This window comes from Eptatretus burgeri, chromosome 18 (genome assembly GCF_056783735.1).
Source record: "Eptatretus burgeri isolate ZD-2024b chromosome 18, Ebu_testis_v1, whole genome shotgun sequence".
In the NCBI taxonomy this organism is placed as follows: domain Eukaryota; kingdom Metazoa; phylum Chordata; class Myxini; order Myxiniformes; family Myxinidae; genus Eptatretus; species Eptatretus burgeri.
Window position 1 is genome coordinate 14,577,989 of NC_140978.1, and position 24,512 is coordinate 14,602,500.

General features: G+C 41.5%; 1 protein-coding gene across 4 annotated transcripts in view; it reads right to left on the bottom strand.

Annotated features, from left to right (window-relative positions):
* Positions 1-24,512, bottom strand: part of LOC147008638 (protocadherin-9-like) — a 252,420-nt gene that overhangs the window by 104,762 nt on the left and 123,146 nt on the right. Inside the window, exon 4 of one of the 4 annotated variants that reach the window (XM_085864058.1) lies at positions 7,383-7,464. The exons of the other annotated variants lie outside the window; for them this stretch is intronic. Within the exon in view, the coding sequence (XP_085720184.1) occupies positions 7,383-7,464 (82 nt within the window). The remainder of the gene's footprint in view (positions 1-7,382; positions 7,465-24,512) is intronic. 4 annotated transcript variants of the gene reach the window in all.

Below are 24,512 nucleotides of genomic sequence, written 5' to 3' on the forward strand. Positions count from 1 at the left end.
CCATTACGTAGCACCGGACTTTGAATTTTTTGAAAAAAATCCGAAAAAAAATTTATATTTTTTTTTTCGAAAATCAAAAATCGGCTTCTGCGCTTTTATGAGCACTATAATCAACCTCTTTGTCAAAAAATTTCAGCCCTATCTCTCAAAAACTGTATGACAAGTATGCAATTATATAGCGACCACCCATGTTGCCTACCGGCTTGTCTATCTGTTTGTTTGTCCTTGTGTAGGTTATCTCAAAAAGTTGCGGACGGATATGGATGAAATTGTTTGAACGTATTGGGTGTGTGACAAGGACAAACTGATTATATTTTGGTGAAGATCTGGATTCGAATCCGACTACTAGAATTTTTTAGAGATTCTTCACCATTGAGATATAGGGCCAAAAACGAGATGAGGCACCACGAGGAGGAGTGATATAAGGGCCACATCGGCCATTTTGGAGTTTATGCCATATAGCACTATTTTAATCCTTCCCCTATCATCCGAGCCTATCATCATATCATTAAAAAATGTCGCTCACATCACTCCTCCTCGCCAGGCCTCATATATAGCATGATATCTCAAAAAGTTGGGAGGGATTTGGATGAAACTTGGTGGACAGTTTGGGAGTGTTGCAACGACGAAATTATTCGATTTTGGTGAAGATCTGAATCCGGATCTGGATAAGATAATTATTTATTTTTTTAAAGTGATTCTTCACCATTGAAAGATAGGGCCAAAAACTATATAGTACTGTATAGCATGATATTTCAAAAATGTATTGGGCCCGATATGCTCTCATCGGTCAGGAATTATGTGGTGGAGGTATGCGCTCCACCGAGTGCCCCTCTAGTTACCTCTGCCACCGAAAGTGAACGGAGGTTATGTTTTCACCCCTGTTTATCTGTCTGTGAACATGGTATCTCAAAAAGTTATGGACGGATTCAGACAGAAATTGGGGGATTGTGCGACAAGGATGAATTGATTCGAATTTCGTGAAGATGAATGTGAGAATTTTTAAAGTGATTCTTCACCATTGAGATATTGGGTCAAGAACGATATATAGCACAACATCTCAAAATGCTGTGAAAGGATTCAGACAAAACTTGGTGGATGAGTTGGGTAGGTGACAGGAACAAGCTGATTAGATTTTGCTTCAAGTCTGGATGAGAATGCACCCTATCAGTGGGATACAAAACGTAAACAGTTCAGCCTGGTGGAGGCACGCGCTCTACCGAGGGCCATTGTAGTTTTCTTTGTAGAGGCCTAGAAATATTAGAGCTGTTCCTTTATGTAATACAATTCAAGTTGTATTCCCAAAGTCCAACCGAGAGTGTCACTTTAAGGTTTCCAAACTCTTCCATATTCTATTTTCCTTCGGCTGATCATGATCTCCTCAGAATTAGGGGACATATTGTGAAAACATTAATGTTATGCAATTTTTAAGTTATTGGTCAAACGTTTGCTTTGCGCAGATTTTCCACTTTTCTTACACAAAATAGAAAGAAACATAACAATGGTGCAGAACTCCAGATGAGGTCACCTGCTATCAGTTCCATTGTGACTAAATAAGCTCACTGTAGTTGCTCTGAGCCTTGGTGGAATAGAGAGAGAGAGAAGAGAGAGAAGAGAGAGAAGAGAGAGAAGAGAGAGAAGAGAGAGAAGAGAGAGAAGAGAGAGAAGAGAGAGAAGAGAGAGAAGAGAGAGAAGAGAGAGAAGAGAGAGAAGAGAGAGAAGAGAGAGAAGAGAGAGAAGAGAGAGAAGAGAGAGAGAGAGAGAGAAGAGAGAGAAGAGAGAGAAGAGAGAGAAGAGAGAGAAGAGAGAGAAGAGAGAGAAGAGAGAGAGAGAGAGAGAAGAGAGAGAAGAGAGAGAAGAGAGAGAAGAGAGAGAAGAGAGAGAAGAGAGAGAAGAGAGAGAAGAGAGAGAAGAGAGAGAAGAGAGAGAGAGAGAGAGAAGAGAGAGAGAGAGAGAAGAGAGAGAAGAGAGAGAAGAGAGAGAAGAGAGAGAAGAGAGAGAAGAGAGAGAAGAGAGAGAAGAGAGAGAAGAGAGAGAAGAGAGAGAAGAGAGAGAAGAGAGAGAGAGAGAGAGAAGAGAGAGAAGAGAGAGAAGAGAGAGAAGAGAGAGAAGAGAGAGAAGAGAGAGAAGAGAGAGAAGAGAGAGAGAGAGAGAGAGAGAGAGAGAGAGAGAGAGAGAGAGAGAGAGAGAGAGAGAGAGAGAGAGAGAGAGAGAGAGAGAGAGAGAGAGAGAGAGAGAGAGAGAGAGAGAGAGAGAGAGAGAGAGAGAGAGAGAGAGAGAGAGAGAGAGAGAGAGAGAGAGAGAGAGAGAGAGAGAGAGAGAGAGAGAGAGAGAGAGAGAGAGAGAGAGAGAGAGAGAGAGAGAGAGAGAGAGAGAGAGAGAGAGAGAGAGAGAACTTTAATTAGCAGAGCACGTTTAGACTCGTTATGTTTTACGCAGGTATTCTGAAAAATTCCCAGAGCGCCTGAGGCCATTTGCTTTCCCACAAAACATTGCGGTCTTTTCTGGAAGGCTGCTGAGGTATGAAAGGGTTCGTGATTAAACGACGTCCAGAGACAGGCTAAACAAACAGCCAAGGAAGTGAGAGATGATGGGGTCACAGCAGGTCAAGCAATATAGGGCAGTCATTAGACTGATCAGGCAGAACAGGGCTTGATCACAGAAAGCAAAGAAGAATGAATGCAATATGGGAGAAAGAGGTTAAAGGTTAAAAAGTCTCAGTCGTTTTGCAACAAAGTAAAACAACAAAAGATTCCCTGAGAAAATTTCAAACATAATAGTGCGAGAGCTCAAAACGAAGACCGACGTGCAGGAAGAGTGCTCGGATTGAGAGGAAGAAAGCACAGGGCAGATGTTTGTGGGAGAGCTCAATTCCTGCGGTGGAACGACCTTTTCGAGACTTCGAACCACTGAGGTAGTGGGCTTGCTCACAGGTGTGGCTGTTGGCTGTCAATGGAAAGTGCAGGAGGTGTTCCTCCCACTCACACTGCACTTCCAATAAGCGTTGCATCCCTGGCTGTTTGCTGAATCTCCACGCGAGCTGCTGCAGACTTGTTCGATCAAAAAATGGCACATTCAAGACATGTTCTGAAAAATTCTGAGATTATCTCAGAATTAAAATGTTCCTTCTTACTGTGTTGCAGTCAATTTGCCTCCTATCAAGGATTGTCAGTCCTCATGCATTTGCCTTGCAGAATACAACTTTGGCACACAGCTTGGAAATGGAGAAGCCCAAAATAATTGTGTATATATATATATATATATATATATATATATATATATATATATATATATATATATATATATATATATATATATACATACATATGTCAGCACTGTGCAATAAATATGAAATATGCATGCATTTAAAATGATATTTTGTGTATTTATACCTATTACCAAGGGAACTAAATCTCACTTGGAATAATTAAGTGTCTTTATTGTCGCTTTCTGTTAAAAATAGACGTAAAATCAGGTGTTCCTTTACACTATACTTACATAGTTACAAGAAAAAGAGGCCTATACAGTTACAAGAAAATGCAAGTAGTTACAGGATACTGGTGAAAATAAATGAATGTTTACATATATACAGATTCTATACATATTGCATGAATGGTTGGCTATTGTGAGCACGATGCTGGGCTGATAGGATGGCCTGGACGCACGCACACTCACCTTGAAGCTGTCTAGCCTGGGTTTGAATCCCGACCCAGCTTTCAACTGTCATCCCAGTGTTTCACATTCAGGCTGATTCATCAATGTGTGTGCGCCATCCTACAGATGGATGTCAAATGGGAATCCCGTCTTGCAGCATTCGCTGGTGGACATTAAAGATCCCACGATGTACTTCATGAAAAGGAGACGAGCTATTGCAGGCAACACGACTAAATTCCAAATTCCTGCCTGAACCAGCAGAGGGCATTGCATTGGTGACATGGCCGCACCATCAGCAATGAAGCTACCCCGCAGCCTTGTGCTGCATTTGAACAAAAAAGAAAGCGCAATGGCAGCAGGAAGCTGTTATTAATTCCACATTTCGGTGGATAGCTGTTTTTACTACATTGTACGTCGTAACAAATTCAGTGTGAACTGGCATTTGGTTCAGTCAAACAGCATGTGTGCACGCTATCTTAGAAGTTGCCATGTTCAAACATACAGCCTTAAAATACGGTCCTGGGCAACGGAGATGTGGGACACGCCACATGCCAATGATATTGTTCCAACTTGGCAAATAGAGGTGTCTCGGGCATTAGATTGACGGCTTAGGCCAGAGGCAATATTACATTAAAGTCATGAAGGAAAGCATGAAAACTTCCTTCATGATAATTTAAAATCTCACTTTAAAACAATAAGCCATATATAAGGACAGCCAAGGACTTAATGGGTTGTACATTCCAAATCATATCAAACACTGTCAGCTTTGGCAGCATCGATCCATTAATACTTGGAAGCAAGACCTCCATGGCAGGTCAGGTGTTGTCCACCAATGACAGCAAGAGAGCTTATTTGGCAGTTCGCGCACGTATCGCCTGCCTGGTGAAGAATTTGCTCTCTTGCATATTATGCAGGGAGTGCTGCACCTCAGAGCAAGTCATATTTCATATCGGGATGTAGAGCCTACTTTCCTGTCTCCAACAAAGTTGTGGACACTAAAAAAAATTACACGGTATCTCTTATAAAGTGGAGGCTATATTGTGGGCCTCTCCCTGTCGAAATTTGCTGTTTAAAAATATTAAAATTATTAATATTATTAAATGTGTAAGTTGATTAGGAATGCGACGTGGATGTGAAGTTACAGCATGTTGAAAGTCAGAATGCAGTTAGTACTTAAAAGTTCAGTAAAAATGATAGAATCAGTCAATGTGATGTGGATAAGGCACAAGCACGATACGCAAAATTGTCCCTTCGTGTTTTTAAGTTTTCTTGCAACTCCTCGTATATAATAAGTAAATGAATCGCTGTAAACTCTCCTGAAAATGACTTTTTCAATGCTGACTTTAAATGTTTAAAACTCCAAAAAGAAATATCTCACGAAATCTTATTTACAGATCAGTAAAATTGTTTAATCATCTTTGCTATCATTTAATCAAAATTCAACTGAAAGATTATTCATAATAACGAGAATTTAGACCATGTGGAAATCGACCCAGAAAAAATAAAATAACAGCAGTTGGTGTAATGTTCGTACTCCATCGATCATCGACAGATCGTGTGGATGATGTTCAGTGTTTACTTGTCATATATCCTTATATGTATGTTCAAAATACTGCACATTATTTGCTTTTGCTAAAAAAAAGTGAACATTTATGCAGCTTATGTAGTATTATGTTAAAATCTGATCTGTTCAATGTTCTAGCTCTTCCACGAACCGATGTATACTAGAATAACGATCCAGTCGTAGCCTTCTACCATTGTTCTCTGATTGTCAGACAAGGTGCTGCCTCCTACTGCGAGCAGAACAAGGAAAGCTAGCTGTCACACAGGAAGAGTCGAGAGAATCCCTTGGGTTCATTCCAACTGCACTCAATTTGGAGTAATGTATATGAATCCATCCATTTGGACCACACTCTGTGCAGAGCGTTGGTACTGCCAAAGCAGACCCCTTGGCTATTGGGTACAATCCTAGACAGGTCGCCACTCTGACACAGGATACCAATAAGCTGGCACTCATTTTGCTGACCTCGGAAGGATGACAGGCAGTCAACCCCACCTGGTATTAATTCAACAGCTGAGTGGGATTTGAACTCATGATCCTTGGATCTAAAGCCCACCACCCAAACCATTGAGCTAACACCAGGCATAATTTTTATGAATGGGACAAAATCTGAAGCCAAAAAAAAAAATCAAGCACTTTGCAGTAGTCAAAAATGGTTTTATTATAAATTTTATAAATCAAAATAAATTCTATTTATTAACATTTGGTGGTAAATTTGGTATATATATATATATATATATATATATATATATATATATATATATATATATATATATATATATATATATATATATATATATATATATATATATATATATATATATATATATATATATATATATATATATATATATATATATATATATATATATATATATATATATATATATATATACACACTTGCAGCTAAAATCTACATACACTTTGATGTATTGACCTAAATTTCTCATTATCAACACAAAATAATTGTTGTGAGGCGAAGATGGAATGGCTGGGCACTGAAATAACAGACAGCAGATAGAAGAGCTCTATGGAGAATTGGAAGTTGATGAATGTGTCAAATTCTAAGGGAAATATCAATGTTTAAAAAAAAATTTGGATACAGTCAAGGCTCGTGGAAGAGCTAGAACACTGAATGGTTCAAGATGCCACAGAGCCAAAGTAACAGTAGAGAGAGAGGGGAGGGGGGGAGGATACCAACAGCAGGGTTGAATGAAGGAATAGGGTGAGATTTGGACAAATAATGGGTCTGGGGAGGGATGAGGGGTAAGAGATGATGAATGGGGTGGACAAGATACATACGGAAGCAAACTCTCAGGAAGGAAAAGCTGCAAATGTTGAAGAAGATAGGATTGTTGGTAATGGAGGAGGGTGGTGGTTAACAGGGGTTATTCTGAATTTTGGGAATTTCACCAGAAGGGGGTTGATGGTGGTTTGCGGACATTCGCTCGGGCTTTGTGGGAAAATGCGGACTCCGCATGTATCCAGCAGAAACCTTGGGGTGTATGTTAAGATTGGGGTGGTGGGATTATTTAAATATATATATATATATATATATATATATATATATATATATATATATATATATATATATATATATATATATATATATATATATATATATATATACATATTGTTACGGGCCGGGGGGGTCGGCCGCCAACCGACCGCTCTGAACGTAGCCGCAAGTCGAGCCGGCCCGACCGATCGCCTGGAATATAGATCACCGCCCGGATGACTCCAAGTGACGGGTCCTTGTACAAGAACCGAAATACGCAAATCGGCAGATCACGTGGGGTAAGGTCAATTGCCAATCTTCAATGTACCTAAGTACCCACGTGAACCAACTACCGGGGTATTCCACCCTCGACGGAACTCGTACGGAACAATCCGCCGAGGCGAGCTTGTCCGTGCGCGATTCCGAGCAGCGTGATCGCCGAGAACCGTCGGTCCAAATGTCCCCCTATTACGGCAAACCAACGGCTTTCTAACTCCCAACACACGAAATGTTCAGTCAATGAGGGAATGGACGCAACGAGCAGGTTAACATTCACACAAGGACATTTATTATAATGAAACACATATGCAATTATATAAGCAACAAAAGCACGACAAAAGAACTACAATCGTCTACTTATTATGTACAGTCATTATTATGTACACTCACCAGAAGGGGGTTGATGGTGGTTTGCAGACATTCGCTCGGGCTTTCTGGGAAACTGCGGACTCCGCATGTATCCAGCAGAAACCTTGGGGTGTATGTTAAGATTGGGGTGTTGGGATTATTTAAATATATATATATATATATATATATATATATATATATATATATATATATATATATATATATATATATATATATATATATATATATATATTGTTGCGGATTCCGCGCCCGCCGGCGTGCTGACGGCCACGTAACTCGAATCGCGGCACGTCGCCCACCGGACGGACAATCCAGTCGTGACCCTCTCGGACTAACGCCGGGAACCAGTCACGGGTGGACCTTTCGGTCTCACCGCGATCGAGCCAATCAGCCCCCGCGTGGGATAGGGTTGCTCGCCAAATTCGACCTACCTAAGTACCCACGCGGAGGGTAGACCGGGCGATCGCACCTCGCCGCAGGTCGACTTCGGACACGGGCCACTTAAGCGACCCGTTCCGTACTATCAGAATAACCGAGCGGTGTTATCGTCGACCTCGACGGTTCGATTAATTATCGGGCGTACTCAGCCCACTACCAACCCTTTACGTGAAGCAAGATGAGGATTCAATGGGGGAAAAGACGAAGCGAAGCGGGAGAACAGTTCAACAATAAAGCACATTTATTCGCGGCACACGGGAAGCACACAAATACAATTCCACCAAATGCACACAAAAAAAAGAAAACACAATTCCATTTACACAAAAAGCAATATAAAAGTGAGAACACAGTGCAGAGCTAATACCGACTACCGAGCACACGGCAACACTTATACAATTCTACTTCACAGACGGCGCCGACAACACATACCCAAAACCAAGGAAAAGAAATCCCCCAAGAATGAGGCGGGCCTGAGGCCGAGACCGGGTCGCGCCTACCCGTCTGGTGATGAGACGCGGAGCGGCGATGGCGCCGCACTCTGCGGGCCTCGCGGACAGTGCCTGGCAGGGGGTGGGAAAAAGGGGCCCCCTTGGTCGCACTATCTCAGCGCGGGGGGAAACAGGAGGGGGTTGCTGATGCTCGGGGTATAGAGGATCTTTATTATCCCTGGTGTGCGTCTCCACCTCGGCCAGGTCGCGCTGCCGGCCTCCCTCGGGCGTGCAGCTCCTGGCACCGATGCGAGCACCCCCTCGTCTGCCTTCGCCGCTGCCGCCTCTCCGCCTCTGGACTCTCCACCCTGGACTCTTCTTTGGGCTCCCCTCGTTCGACTCTCTTCAGCTTCTCCAGCTACTGCAGGCTTCGGGCTCCAGACTTCCACACTCGTCCCCTCCGTTCCGACTCCTCGTTCTGCTGACTGACGAACACCGTCCTTTTATCCCCCCGTAGCTTCGCCTTTGACCCCCTCCCTTTGACCTTTCACCTCGCTCCCCATTGGCCCGAGAAAAAGTGGGCGTGAAGGCTTTTTGATCCACAAATTTGCATATATCGATCGTTCTGGAGGCGGGGCCAAATCGCCCCTCGCTCACCGATTGGACGGCAAAAAGTGGGCGTGTGTCGTTTTTGATCCGTTTTTGAAGCACAAAATCCGTGATTTTGTACACGCTGTTCGACGCGCGCTCTGCACGAATCCAACACCGGTACCCACAGCGGGGCAAGAACGGTGGCGATGCTACGGTTGCGAGGTGTGACGTGAAGGTCATGGCGGTTGTGGTGAAGCGGTGGTTGTGGTCGGTGGTTGATGTTGTGGTTGTGGTGGTAATCATGGCGGTTGGTCCAAAATAAAGATAGTAAAAGAAAAACGGCTATCCTGAAGAGTCGCAGCACGCATGAATAACATTTATTCCCACTAGACAACGGGTTTGGGCCTAACTACACATGCACTTGCCGAGATACCTCACCTAAGGGACCTGAATGGTGGTTTGCGAATCTGGTAACCACAACAATATATATATATATATATATATATATATATATATATATATATATATATATATATATATATATATATATATATATATATACATATTATTACGGGCCGGGGTCCTTAATAGCAGTTCCTACTTAGTAGACAGGCCCACGGACACACATACACACACACACACACACACACACACACACACACACACACACACACACACACACACGAAATGGTGGCTGAGGCCTTTAATCATGAGCGAGAGTGAGAGCGAGCTGGATCCAATCGCCGTGATCCTTCCCGAGCTCCCGCGAATCCTCCCGCACTTCTCAACACGTGCCGGTGAGATGAGACGCCGATCCTTCCTGTCGATGTGTCACTTCCCCTGAGGAACCAACTCCAAGAAGAGGCCGACACGTCGTACCAAGCTGGGAAACAAAATGGAGAATGAAAAGCTCCATGAACCAAGAGGAAGAGGAAGAAGAGGAAGAAGCCTCCACTCACAGCTCGAGCTGAACAACTGGCTCAAGTTCCTTCCAAAACAAAGCAGCAGCCAAAGCTCACTGAGCCAGCCGAAGCAAAAAGCTTCCGTAGGCCTCAAGCCAAGCAAGCCAAGCAGGACCCGATGGCCTGCTGAACGACTGCTCTCTCCGAAGCAAAAAAGCTTACTCCTCCCACGGGACTCAGCACACGAACTCTGCACACGGGACTCAGAACGGGACTCAGAACGGGACTCAGAACGGGACTCTTCACGAACTCTGCCAAGGGACTCCCACGAACTCAGCCCTACCACGGGACTCCCACACGAACTCTGCCACGGGACTCCCACGAACTCTTTTCGAACAAAGAAAAGATGTCCTCTTTATCCTTTGAACCCCCTCCCCCGCACCCGGCGTGACTCATGCCCTCGTGATCCACCCCCCCCACTCAACCATGGGTGGGAGGGAGTTGTTGACGTCACCGCAGGGTTCTTCTTCCTCTTCCCAGAAGAGGGGGACGGACGTCTACATTGTTCGCTCCCTAACTATTAAATCGATCCGCAGCGCATCTAATCAATTTCAAAACATTTAAACAATGGAAGATGAGCTATCTAGGGAACATGCACTTATCGACATAGCTGACTAAGGGAACCTGTATGTTGTGTGCAATTGAATTCCAAATTCGTAACAATATATATATATATATATATATATATATATATATATATATATATATATATATATATATATATATATATATATATATATATATATATATATATATATATATATATATATATATATATATATATATTAAAGAAAAAGGCACATTCAAGAAAAAATAATTCAATTTACTTTGCTAAGAGTGCTTATATTTTGCCAAACCTTAAACAATAACTATCAAATCACATCATTGATTGTCTGAATTACTCTTTTTATTATTTACTCTTGATCTGGTCTTGTATGTGTGTGGGTGAGTGTATGTGTGTACTTGTTGTTTTTGTGTTTCTGAGGCATGACTGCGATTTGAGGTTTAATGCTTAAGATTTGTAAAAATAGAAACTCTTCAACTGACCTCACACACTGGTACCTGACCTGAAATGAATGGTTACCTTGGGAATAAAACCAGAGACATGCCAAGACTCGAGGTTTATTGGCTTGAGGAAGCTCCCTGGGAAGCGCTTCAAACTTTGGCTAACACTGAATCTGCTCTTGCTTCCTTATTTTTGATTGGATGCACCTTTTAAGTGTGTGTGTGTGTGTGTGTGTGTGTGTGTGTGTGTGTGTGTGTGTGTGTGTGTGTGTGTGTGTGTGTGTGTGTGTGTGTGTGTGTGTGTGTGTTTGTGATGTAATTGATAAGTTCAACACTAATTTGCTTTGTTGATTTTTGTTTTAATTGTAGTTGCTAACTGGATATCTGCGATCACAAAGCAATCGCTAATATAAGCTTCCCCAGGCTATCTTTGTTGTTCGCCCGTGACTTACCCTTGGCCCATGATCAAATGATGGCATATTTTGTTTGGATCGCCATATGACCTTGACGATAAAGTATATACTATGATAAATGTGTTATTATTAACCTACATTCCATTCTTAAAGCTCATCATCATGAAAATCGGAGGAAAGTTATTCAAATGAAAATTATTTAACAGGAAAATTATTCATCAAAAATGTGTTTCTGTCAATTTGGTCACAATCTGAAAGAAGTAGATAAAGCACATTCATCAAATATCAGGTGCACAATTTCAATACAGCTCCACTGTTATGATGTAAGAAGAACATCTTGGATGGCCCAGCGGTCTTTTAGATTCCGCATTGGCAAAATTGAGTGGTGAAAGAAAACGTATTATTTTTTCAGACCGCCATTTGACCTTGACCTTTAACTTGAAGGGTACAATGTTAATTAATCATAAATTAAACTTATTATGGGCTATCGAGAGGGAAATTTCATTCCGATCATACATACCTTCGATGAGTTTGGTGAAAAATGTTAAAATGTCTATAATTGGGTCATAACCTTAAAATTAGGTCAAAGCCAAAAAGCTATGTCAAACCCGCAAACTATATATTCCCAGTATTGATTCAAAATTTCATTCTGAAAGTCCCTGCTGGATCTGAGATACAGCTCAGACATTGGCAAAAAGGGAGATAAACATAAATGGTGGTTTGTATTATTTGGGGTATAAGACCTTGACCTTTAACCCAGAGGGGTATGATGTAAATGAAGCGTAAATGCGCCTTACTCAAGGCTATCTACTGAGTGAAATTTCGTTCTGAACGGCTAAACCTTAGTCAGGTTGTGTTGAAAAATGTTAAAATGTCAATAATTGGGTCATGACCTTAAAATTATGTCAAAGTAAAAAAATAATGTCAAACTCACAAGATTTTTATTCCCATTATTGATGGAAAAGTTAATTCTGAAAGTCCCAGCCGGCTCCAAGATACAGCTCGGAAATTAGGAGTGCACGAAGAAGAATAAAAAAAACCTTCTTTTTTTTCTTCTAAATGGTGGTTTAATACTCCTCGCAATCTGAGAAACGTTGTGGTCCCATTAAAAATTGGTCTAATTGCAGAAACAATCCCACTAACTGTAAAAAAAACCCTATGATATCCTATAGGGGGAGGCTTAATTAATACTTTTTGTGTGAAATTGAAAACGGCTTGCCTCCAATACTCAATTCACTTGTTTATTGCAGCGAGGGTACAGATGTATACTGTGTCAGTAAATAATGTCATCCTTGAAAGTATCACTCGGAAATATATACCGGCAGGACAAGGAAAACCGCTATATCACAGAATCATCTTCTTCTCCTAATCATTCAGTCAAAGTGTGGTAACCTGGAGTTCATGAAATTTTTCTTCCTCTGGTAGGAAATCAAAAAGTTTACAATTATGTATCCTTTCGCCATAAGTGTAACTTTCATATTGCACACTCAGTGAGAGAAAGGGATAATTAATGCCACAACCAATTCGTGTTATTACACAGCTATCATAGCAGCATTAAGTCACTGGAACAACTCATGGTTTGAAGTCAATTTATTGATGTTGGTGTAATTTTGTCTCTGAATCTTATTTTGCTCTCATGACCATGCAGTAGATATGGTTAGTATGAAAATAATTTCCAGGAGTTAAGCACACTTGGCTTTGGAGATACAAGCAAATAGGAGAGCACCTACTTTTGTATACAAAGTTTGTGTTTTGATCAGACTTTATTGAAATTATAATAAAGACCAGAAATATACACAAGTGCAGTATCACACTTTTTTTCTCAAGCAGTAACTGGACAGCTTTGTGTATTATGGTACGTTTACTTCACAAATGCCAGATTTTTGGTCAAGTCTCAAAGGTCAAGTCTTGATTTGAGTCCCAAATTTAAAGGGGCTTCTCAAGTAACATAAATAATATAAAACTCTTACACACCAACCTGGCAATGTAACCATTGCCTCACAAATTGGCAATGCCAATGCCTCACAGATGTTCTCTCATATACCATTCTGTTTTTGTATAATCCCTCATATACTTTAATCCCCCTTTCTATGGAGGTGTTATTGAAAATGTACAATTAGATTTCCAATCACTCAAAAATGGGTAGATCGAGTTGTACGTTTAAATGAGCAAATCTCAAGGTATGCGTTATGATTCCTGTGAAGTAGTCAACCACCTGAGTGTTATGTCAAATCTCAAGTCGTAGAAAATGTGAATGAAATCTGACTACGGTCCGAGTCACTGATGAGAGTACTCGGGCCTGAGAAATACACAATTTAATAAAGACAAATTAAGCAAGATGATGAAAACATGGTATAAACTAGAACGGCACTCGGTAGAGTGCATACCTCCACCAGGCTGAACAGTTTACGTTTTGTATCCCAACGATTGGCCATATCAGGATCTGGACGTTAACCAACATCTAATTGGCTTGTTCATGTCACCTACACAACTCATCAACAAAGTTTTGTCATAATCTGTCCAGTTCGTTTGAAATATTATGCTATATATCGTTTTTGGCCCCATCTCTCAATGCTGAAGAATCACTTACAAAATTACAAAAAGTTCTCAGATCCAGATCCGGATTTTCATTAAAATCGAATCAATTCTTCCTTGTCATACACCCAACCTGTCCAACAAGTTTCATCCGAATCCGTCCACAACCCTTTGTGTCCACAACACATTGTTTTTGGCCCTATCAATGGTTAATAATAACTGAAAAAGTTATATCCATATTTAGATTGTCACCAAAATCTTATCTATTCATCCTGTCCAGCAAATTTCGTCCCAATCTGTCCACGACTTTTTGAGATATCCTGCTCACACACAAACAAACAGGGGTGAATACATTACCTCCATCCACCTCCAACACAGGGAAGGTCTTCACATTTTAAAACACCATGGGTTCTTTCACTTCCCGATCACCAGAAGTTTCTTCCCTGCTACTTCCATGCTGCAGCACAAAAGTGCAGTGATGCGATCTTTCGCCATTTTGAAACCATGACCATGTCGATGCTCTCTGGCAATGTATGTGCCTTCTGGTAAAGCTCTGAAGTAATTTCCCATCTCACGCATTGAAGCATCAACATCTGCCTCTGCAGCTTCTCCTTGAGGTTTCTTGAAGGTCAAGCTGTGTCGTTTCTTCCATTATATGATGTATTAAATGTGTGGCTGGGTAAGACCCTGCCAAGTTGTGATATTCGGGTGTCCACATTCTGCGGAGTATCAAATGTGTAATCACCATAACTGTTGTGGCATTGTGGCGGCCAATGCTCATCAGTCTCAACATTTTTTGTTCTTAATGTTAGAGAAACAAGTTAGCTACAATTGCAGATATTGGGGATCCCATAGCTGCACAAAGGAATCGTTGATAGCGTATTCCATTATATATGGAGGAAGATGGATTGGAGGAAGTGACATCATGGACGATTGATCGGAAGAAGTGACATCGTGACTGTGACATTTACCTCATGGCATGGTTGAAGGAAAGTCGAAAAGAATGGAAACAGACGTATAATTGCAGCCTCGCAGCCACCACTCAACTATCTTCGAGGACGAATCTCATGGGCACAAATCTACAGCATACAGGATGTATCCTGGGTTAATTTTTATTTTGATTTCTACTTCTTGCTTCTGGACACTTTTGAACTCATTTATATCACTAAAGTTTGTATATTTTAGACTGCATTTCTAACCTCCTGAATCATGTCGACACGTGGCCTGCACTCACATGGTAGGACTAATGCTACCACACCCAAGACGAGTGATGCCGGGTCCAGGGTCACCGCCCAGTTCACATCACCAAAGGCCGCAGTGGCAGTAAGGTGGCACAACCACCTGCCCTGGAGCCCAAACCGAAACCCGCCTTAGGGACAGACCATCCGACGTTTGTAGATATTACATGCTCTATTACCCAGTCCTCAGCCAATGCCTGTGCCAAACTCGATACACTGACCTCGGAGGTTTCTTCCATCAAAACCAAGGTCTCTGAGCTTGAAAAGGCCATTGACATGGACTCGCACAAAGTAACAGAGCTTGGACCTTCCGGACCTCAAACTTCCAGAACTCAAACAGCATCTTGAAGTGGAAATCAATTAACTGAAAGATAAACTCACCACTATGGAGATTTACAATCACAGAATGAATCTCCTGTTCAATGGAATCAAGGAAAAACCTAACGAAAATGTGTACAATGTCATGAAGGAAACCTTCACTTTCCATGGAATCAACGAGTCAGAAGCTGCCAACAAAGCACTGGTCAATGCCCATCACCTCTCCTGCCGTATCAATGGTGGGCCAGACGAAGGCCGCAAACCCCACCCAATGATATCATAGCAAAGTTTGTGTGCATGGATGACCGCACCAGTGTACTGAGATCATTTGAGGATCATCAGCACCGGCACCATCATTGAGCGGACTTGCCACAGTCACTGACTCGCTCTGAAGTTCAGCCACGCAGAATCAGAGTATGAACAGACTTACCCCCTGCCCTGAATGTCCAGCATGGAGAGCTCACCAAGACTACATACAAGCTACAGAGAAAGAATAATTTTTGTTGAAGACAGTTGTAGTGGGGGCCAAGGTTCATCTTCAGTGGAAAGAAAAGAACACCTCAACTTGGCATCCCTACCAGGACTGAATTAACACTTACCATGCCTTCTGGACCTCTTCTCTCTCTTAGTTTTCCATACCATGGTTTTGCTTCTCATTATCATATTTCCCATCATTCATATTTTCTGTTTTGTTGGAATGCAGATCCAAAATACTCAGAAATGTTAAGTGCATCCAAATTGAAGGATGTTTATCTTGCTTTTACGTTTAGTGCTACATACAAAAAGTGTTAAAGTACAAGAAGATGTTATCCTTTATCCACTGTATGAATAAGTGCTGAAATGGTTTCATTAATAATGCGTTTTCCTAGTAGGTAATTTGAAGATGAAAAAGAGTTTGGGTTGTGATGGTAAAGCCAACATTCTTCTTAAGTAGGTTCTTCACAAAATATATTTCCCTTTAACCCACATTTTCAATTTGGCTTCAGTTAATGGTATTATTCCAAATAAAATGAAAATCGCAAAGGTCATTCCTATATTCAAGAAAGGTGACCAGAAAGACTTAGGCAACTGCCGTCAATTTCTTTTGACATTTTTTTTGGAGATTCTTGAAAAAATAGTTTATTCTGAACTAATTAAGTTTTTTAAAGCAATTGTCATGTTTTTACTTGGTCTCAATTTGGTTTTCGTCAAAAACTTATAACTACACATGCATTGCTGTTGTTTATTAATGAAGTTGCCCAAGCTATTGACAACATGTCACACACAGTTGGTAGTTTCCTGGTCTTCTCCAAAGCCCTCGACAGAATTAATCATGCTATCCTATTAGATAAACTATCTCATCATGGAATTAGGGGGAAGTCCTTGGAGTGGCTCAGTAACTATCTTTCTGATAGAAACAATGTGTATATATCAATGGTTTTGAGTCGACTCCACTCAATTTCCTGTGGGGTCCCAAAAGACTCCCTCTTCGGTCCACTTTTGTTTATTTTTCGAGATATATAGCAATGATTTTTCAACACTCATCAGCAGTTTTGTCATTTATCCTTTTTGTGGATCACTAATCTATTTTTCTCTCATCGTAGTCCCGTAACTCTCTTGGACACATTGATTGCTCAATTGAGATTTGTTTATGATTGGATCCACACCAACAAAATGTTGCTTAATATTAACAAAACAAATTTTATGTTGTGTTTAAATATGAATTGGTGTTTGAATAGACAGGAATCTGTTTATAAAGTACAAATTGATTTCTTCTGTAAATTATTGTCTCAAAATACAGGTGTTAACAAACTAAAAGATTCTGGATCCATACATGTTTTTCATATAATCTATTCTGCCTTAATCTTGCCTTATTTGAATTATGGTATTCTTGATTGGGGAAACAGCTTTAACAGCCATCTATAGTGTAAAAGGAGCCATGTCTGTCTGTCTGTCTGTCTGTTTGTTTGTTTGTTTGTCATGTTATAACTTGAGAATGGATTAACGGATTTCAATAAGTCCAACAACAGTGGAGTCAGGGAACTCCCAGGAAGGTTTACAATGCCAAAAATAGAAGAGAAAAAAAGGAACGGTGGTTTGTGTGTGGGTACATAGGTACAAGTGGCGAAACTGCAAACACCAACTTGCGACTCTGGTTATAAGCCATCAGCCATGGCTCAGAAAGTGCCTGAAAATCAAGTTTCGTTCCACTCATCGGGGGGTAGACAAAACCTTGATGATATGATAGTATATATCCAAATACATACGTATCGAAAAGTTCTCCACTCAAATAGTTGCAGTTATTGTGTATTTTCATCTTGAAAAATCGATGCATTCCCCGCACTCTCTCATTTGAATTTTCTCGACTCGGATCATGTGTGGGCCAGGTGATGCCTCGCCAGCCAATAGATCGGCTGACATCGTATGAAAATTACGTCAGACTGTCATGTGACCAGCTAAGTTGTCCAAGATGGCACCTTCCTGCAGGGAGGAAATCACCGGCAGCTGATCGGCGATTTTTGATGAATATGGCCAGTGAGGACACTCCCCCATGTATTATTCACTAGGACAATGTAGCATACGAAGAAGTCAAACGTTTTACACCTGTAAGATGGGATAAATGGAGAGAAAGTGTCAACAAATGGCTCGTCTTAGACGGTCACGAACGACGTTTAGCCGAGAGTGCCGGCCCAGGAGGACTAACTTCGATCATGGGCCTATTGTACCCGGAGTGCCGGTGTAAAGATTTCAAGCTCCTCCCCTTTCAAGTTACCTCCCGATAATCTGAAATCGATTTCAAGTTATCTCGAGTGGTAGCTTTAAATCGATTTCATCCCACCCCCTACAATTTCAGATTACCCCCCTCAAAACATTTATTTATGTAAGTTTATTTACAAAAAATAGTAATTTATTTGATATTGACCGGCACTCCGGGTACAATAGGCCCATGATCGAACTTCGTCCTCCCGGGCCGGCACTCTCGGCTAAACGTCGTTCATGACCGTCTAAGACGAGCCATTTGTTGACACTTTCTCTCCATTTATCCCATCTTACAGGCGTAAAACGTTTGACTTCTTCGTTCACTACATTGTCCTGGTGAATAATACACGGGGGAGCGTCATCACTGGCCATATTCATCAAAAATCGCCGATCAGCTGCCGGTGATTTCCTCCCTGCAGGAAGCTGCCATCTTGGACAACTTAGCTGGTCACATGACAGTCTGACGTAATTTGCATACGATGTCAGCCGATCTATTGGCTGTCGAGGCGTCACGTGGCCCACACATGATCCGAGTCGAGAAAATTCAAATGAGAGAGTGCGGGGAATGCATCGATTTTCAAGATGAAAATACACAATAACTGCAGCTATTTGAGTGGAGAACTTTTGGATACATATGTATTTAGATATATAGTATCATATTATCAAGGTTTTGTCTACCCCCAGCGCCCTCCCCCCCCCCCCCGATGAGTGGAACGAAATTGCACAATACAGCTTACGGCTGATGGCCTATTATCCCTGTATGGAGGGCAGGTTCTCGCAGGAATCATTTTCTGTTCTTGCCCCATAGATTAGCCATCGCAGCAAAGATTGATATTCCCATCAGCAATGCGACAGGTCTTATATGCTCGTAGAGAGAAAATTAGTATCATTCAGAAACGGGCTGTTAGAATAATAAATAATGTTGGATTTTATTCACGCACGAGTCAGCTATTCAATGATTGTAATATATTTAAAATTCCTGACTTATTTTCAAATATTGTCTTGGAGTCTTCATGTAAAAACGAATTAAAGATACTTTACCAGATAAGATGCTTTTATTCCTCTGGTCCAACATAATAGTTCTATACCTTGTTACCCTATGAGACAAAATGATTGTTTTCATCTTTCACGTACTCGTTTGGTTTTCACAAATATAACAAGTATGTTTACGGGACCTAAATTCTGCAATAGCTAAAATGCTGAATTACTTGAAACCCCCTAAATGAATAGTTTTAAACAAAAGCTCAGGTGTTACCTTTTAAATATTTACTGTATGTGTAGATTTTCAATGTCCTACCATTATTGGATTGTACAGGTTGTACCAAAGAGTGACAAATTCTCTTGTTCATTAAACTAAAGTGTTCTCTTTGCAGATCACATGGCTTCTCTCGCATCATGTCGTTCCTTTGTGTGTTCAATGACCTGAAGCACAATTTTGTGCGTGTGTGTACTTTATGTCTACTTCCAAACTATTGTTATGCTCAGACTAATAGTCTTCATGCAAGAACTTAATCCTTTACAAGCTTAGCTTTTCATTTAGGTTCCTCACATTTTACACTGATTATCCATGTCTTATTGATCTCACTTTGACGCTTTAATATATTTCACTGTGTATTGTATTTGATTCAGTCCAATTCTTTGTTCTATTCTGAATTTGACTGAAATTTGCATGAATCATGTCTTTTGTTGTGGAGCTATAAACTTGCAAATGCCATGTGAGTCAGACACATCTTCACAATGTTTAAGATTGTTAAGTGATTTCTGAAAATATGTTTTTTCCAATTAGGAGACCATTTCAATGGACCGCTTGTGATTTTCCTTGCCGAATCAACCGGGACATTTATAAAAAGCAAAGCCACATCAAAAGACACGATGACCTCATCATCTTAGATTTTAACCTCTCTTAGGCTACTTACAAATTTGTTGCTGCTTTTAACGGTGTTTTCAATCTTGCCCACCAATGTGCTCATGATGCATGTTACAAAGCCAGTGTGTAGCATGTAACTCTTATCGAGAATACTATTTTTTTTGTAAACAAGGCCAAGGCTCATGGAATAGTGAGAACATTGAATGGATAATAACACAACAGAACAAAAGGAACAGTTGAGAGATGGGGGAAACATCAACAGCAGGGTTGAAGGATAAAATAGAGGGAGACTTGGAAAAACAATTGGTGTGGGGAGGAATGAGGCATAAGCAGGATGCATTGGGTGGACAACATGGATACAGAAGCAAACTCTCAGGAAGGGAAAATGGATATTTGAAAGGAGATGGGCTTGGGGGTTGGGAGTTTCTCAGGGGTAGAACAGGTCATAGTTTTGGGTGGGGAGAGATCTGAGAAGGAGGTGAACAGATATTTTGAAGAACTGGAGGGAATAATGAAATTGAAGAGAATGTTCATTCTACAGGCAAAAAAAAACAGTGGAACAAATGACTTGGGGTGAACAGTGATTCTGGATTTTGGGAGTTTCATCAAAAGGTGGTTGCATTCAGCAGAAACGTAGGAGGAGAGGGGGGGACAAAGCACATGAAGAGCAGACGGAGTAAGACCTGAAAGGAGGATGTGGAAGACAGACATATTATGACCTTTCTGCAATGGGAAAGTGATAGGGACATGGACTCAGATTAAACGCAGGAGATATCAGAGGGGAGAGCATTATTCCATCAAGCTGCTGATGAAAGCCTTGTTGATGGATAGGATTTCAGGTGTGCTAAGTAAAGACTTTGTATGATGGAGGGTGCCCAGTCAGTGACTGGCTTTAGAGGCCAACTTTGAAATGTAGTTTGTCCAAGAAAGATCATGGCTGGAAGTGTGACCCAGGAGTTTCGTGACTAAACTTCCTCAAGAGCATTGTTAAAAAAAATGTAGATGGAGAGTTTTCCTGTTGGTCACTTCAGAGTGACAGAGAGTGAAAATTTTCTGGATTTAAAGATATATTCAAAGTGTTTGTCCAGTTTGTAATTTTGTCAACGTCTGAAGAGAGAAAGGCTACAGCCGGCCTGTATGAAGGATGAGGGGCGTCATGGCAGATGCAGAGGGTGGAGTCATTATCAAATAGATAAAGGGGATTTTCCAGAGAGTTATCGAGATCACGGGATGAAAATCAGGAAGAGCACTGAGCCCAGAACACTGCTTTGTGGCACTCTAGCCTCAACAGGGAGAGCAGATAAAAGGATTCCGTTGAGAGCCATACAGCTAAAAGAGTCGTTGGAGTCAGTAAGCCATGTGTGGCATTGGCCTTGCAGCTATGTGAGGCAGAGTTTGGTGAGCAAGGCCTGATGCTAGACTGTATCGAAAGCATGAGATATGTCTGGAGAGACGGCCCTGATCTGCATTTCTTCAAACACTGCCGATGTGCTCATCTCACGGAAACCAATTTCTGTTGAAAACCTGGTTTCGTTTTGTTGTCACATCATGAGCTAGTTTATGGTATTGCATCCTACCAGAGGTATGATGTGCTTATGTGGGGTTGTGTGGTGTCCACTCATAGGATCTCCAGTTTCCTGGTATGTGTGTGACAAACATGTTTCACTGCCACCCCATCCATTGCCATTCTAAGGAAAATATTGAAGAGTTACCCATTCATAATCCCTTACCATCTATGTCCTAATGACTCCCTTGTCCCACTGAGGTACTGGAGTATGTGATGTCCTTCCTTTATTCTGAACCTCAGAAAATGCAAACCTGTTGCTTTCATGACATTAAGCCTCTCATTACTTCCAAATAGAGGACAACATCTAAAAGAGTCTGGCAGGAATAATTAACATAGACAGACATTGCTGAATTGCAGATAAAGATGTTCCATGGTGTGTTGCCATCCATCCATTGTGATCATACTCCGTGTAAAGCGTTGATGCTGCCTAAGCAGGTCTCTTTGGCTATTGGACATAATCCTGGACGAGTCAACACTACGACACAGTATACCAGCATGCTGGCTCTCATTTTTCTGACCTCAGAAATATGACAGGCAGAGTCAACCCCACCTGGTATTAATTCAACAGCTGAGTGGGATTTGAACTCAGGATCCTCGGATCCCAAGCCCACCACCCAAACCATTAAGCCAACATCAGGTATATTATGTGTGTTGCCGATATCATCACTTTAATGAATAAAAAACAGCTTTGTTGTCTCCACTCCATAAGTCTCATGGATGCTTTACATAAGGATATGGGAGGATGAATCATCCATTGTTGAAAGAATAAAAAGAAAAAGCACAGCCAACAAACACCGTGCACGCCATTGATTGGTCCACTGATCATGTATCTCAAAAACAGGTTGCAAAAATGGAATGGTGGAAGGTACAAATGATGGGTAAAAGAGAGAAAAACTGATAGATAACTGAGTCACCTTCTCAAGAAGTCCAGATTGCAAACTGCGCTCGCTGGGTTGGCAGGGTAGCTTTGAGGTATGCGCACTTACCTCTGAGCTGTTTCACCTGGGTTGGAATGCCGATCCAGCGACAAAGTGTCACCCTGGTGTTTCACAGGCAGGGTGAAGCCAGTTGCCGCTGGGAATACTCCGTCATGCAAAGTCCTTCCTCGGACCACCTGAGCTCCTGACCACATGCAAAGTTTTCGTCCACAGCCTGATGGAGTACTGCTCTCTCCTCTGGGCTGGTGCTCCTGCCTCTCACCTTTCTCAGCTTCACGCTGTGGAAACTAAGGCATTTAGGAACATAGGTATCTCCCGCGGTGAGGCTGCCTCGTTGGGCCTCACTGCAGTCTAGTCGGTGATCATTCTGTCTTCTGCTGTCTCCTCTCTGGTCTCGCACCCCCTGCTATGTCTGCGATATGTCTGCTATGTCTCCCCCCCACCCCCATATTTCCGCAGGGCACTCAAGGTCCACCAACAACCCCCTTCTGGTAAAACTACCAAAATTACGAATCACTGCTCACCTTCACTCTTTTATTCCTCTTTTTTTTCCAGTCTTTGGAATAAACTCCCACACTCTCTTCAATCCCATTCTTCCTTCCAGGCCTTCAAAACAACCATTCACCACCAGCTATTATCTTCTCCCATCCAAGACCACGATCTTTTCTACCCCCGTTGATCCATCACAAATCCACCTGCTTCAAATTCCTTGCTTTCCTTCCTGAAAGTCCCTGTAATGTCCATCTTGTATACCCCGTGTTCCCCGCCCATCCCTCTCCCTTCGACAGATCTCCTAATGTCTCTGTTCCCCACTGTTTTGTCCTTCCCTCTCCCGCCCCTCTTCTCTCATGAATCCCTTGCTGTGTGTTGTGTGTTAGCTCTCATACGATCCTTGACAATGTATACAAATTTTTATTCTTTTTAAAGCATCAATGCGTGTGCCGTCCCTCGGGTGGATGTTAAATTGGCGTCCCATCTGCCGACACTAGTCGGTGGACATTAAAGATCCCACAATGTTCATCGTGAAGTGCTGTTGAGTTATCACCGGCACCTTGGCCAAATTCCTAATTTCAGTTATAACTATAAGGGGTACTGCATCTGTGTCATAGCCATACCCCCATAAATTATGCAATCAGCAGCCACAAGCTGCATACAAAATAAATGAATGAACTATGCCTGTTAGCTCACAGGTATGACCACCTTGGCAGCACAGCTCACCCATACACCATTCAAAGAAGTGAGGGCCAACAACATTTCATTGTCCTGAACGTAAATGGGCAGAAAGCGATGAAAATGCTGCTCATCTACCTTGTATAACACAAGATCACACCAAATGTAATCCTCGATTGAGAAGACGATCGATGCTAATAGTATGCTTAAGGTTGATCACATTCATATCCACACTGGCAGATGAAGAAGGTTGTTCCGAATGAAATAAAAATGTAACTCCGTGCCAGGGTGAGAACTTCTGCCTGAGGAAATCAATGGATTACAGCTGAAATGTGACCTGAGACAAAAGAAATGCTCTTTCCTGTTTGTTGTAAAATAAGTGGAGTTGTTCTAAGTGCAATTTCTTGGTTGGCCGTCCTTATTATTACAGTGACCAGTCATGTCACAATGAATGGAATTCACACTTCAGTTCAATGGACAGCCTAAGAAAGAAATAAATAAATTAATTAAAGGAATGAGATCCATGAAACCAGAACAGACAAGTAAGTGCTCTGAAGGATTTATACATTCCCAATGTATTATTCTTGGCATTCAATTCTCACAAAAAAATACATCTGCCATATTTATTTTGACATTTTTGACTTAACACCAAGAAATAAAACACGTGCTTTTCCTTTAGAGACTTGAGATAAAGATAAAAGAGAGACCCTTGAGAAGGTGAACTAGTCTGCCAAAGCACGTCCGAGGTAATATTGAGGTAAAAAGCACAATGTTAGGCAGCTATTGGTAAAGCTAATACCTTATCAGGTTTTAGTTTTTCTTCACAGAGGGATAAATCAAATTAAAACAGGGACGGTAGTGTTACCTTTGTACTGGAATTAATCAAGGCCTCACCTGGAAGTCACCGTATCTGAAGATGGACATCGCTGCCATAGAGAAGGA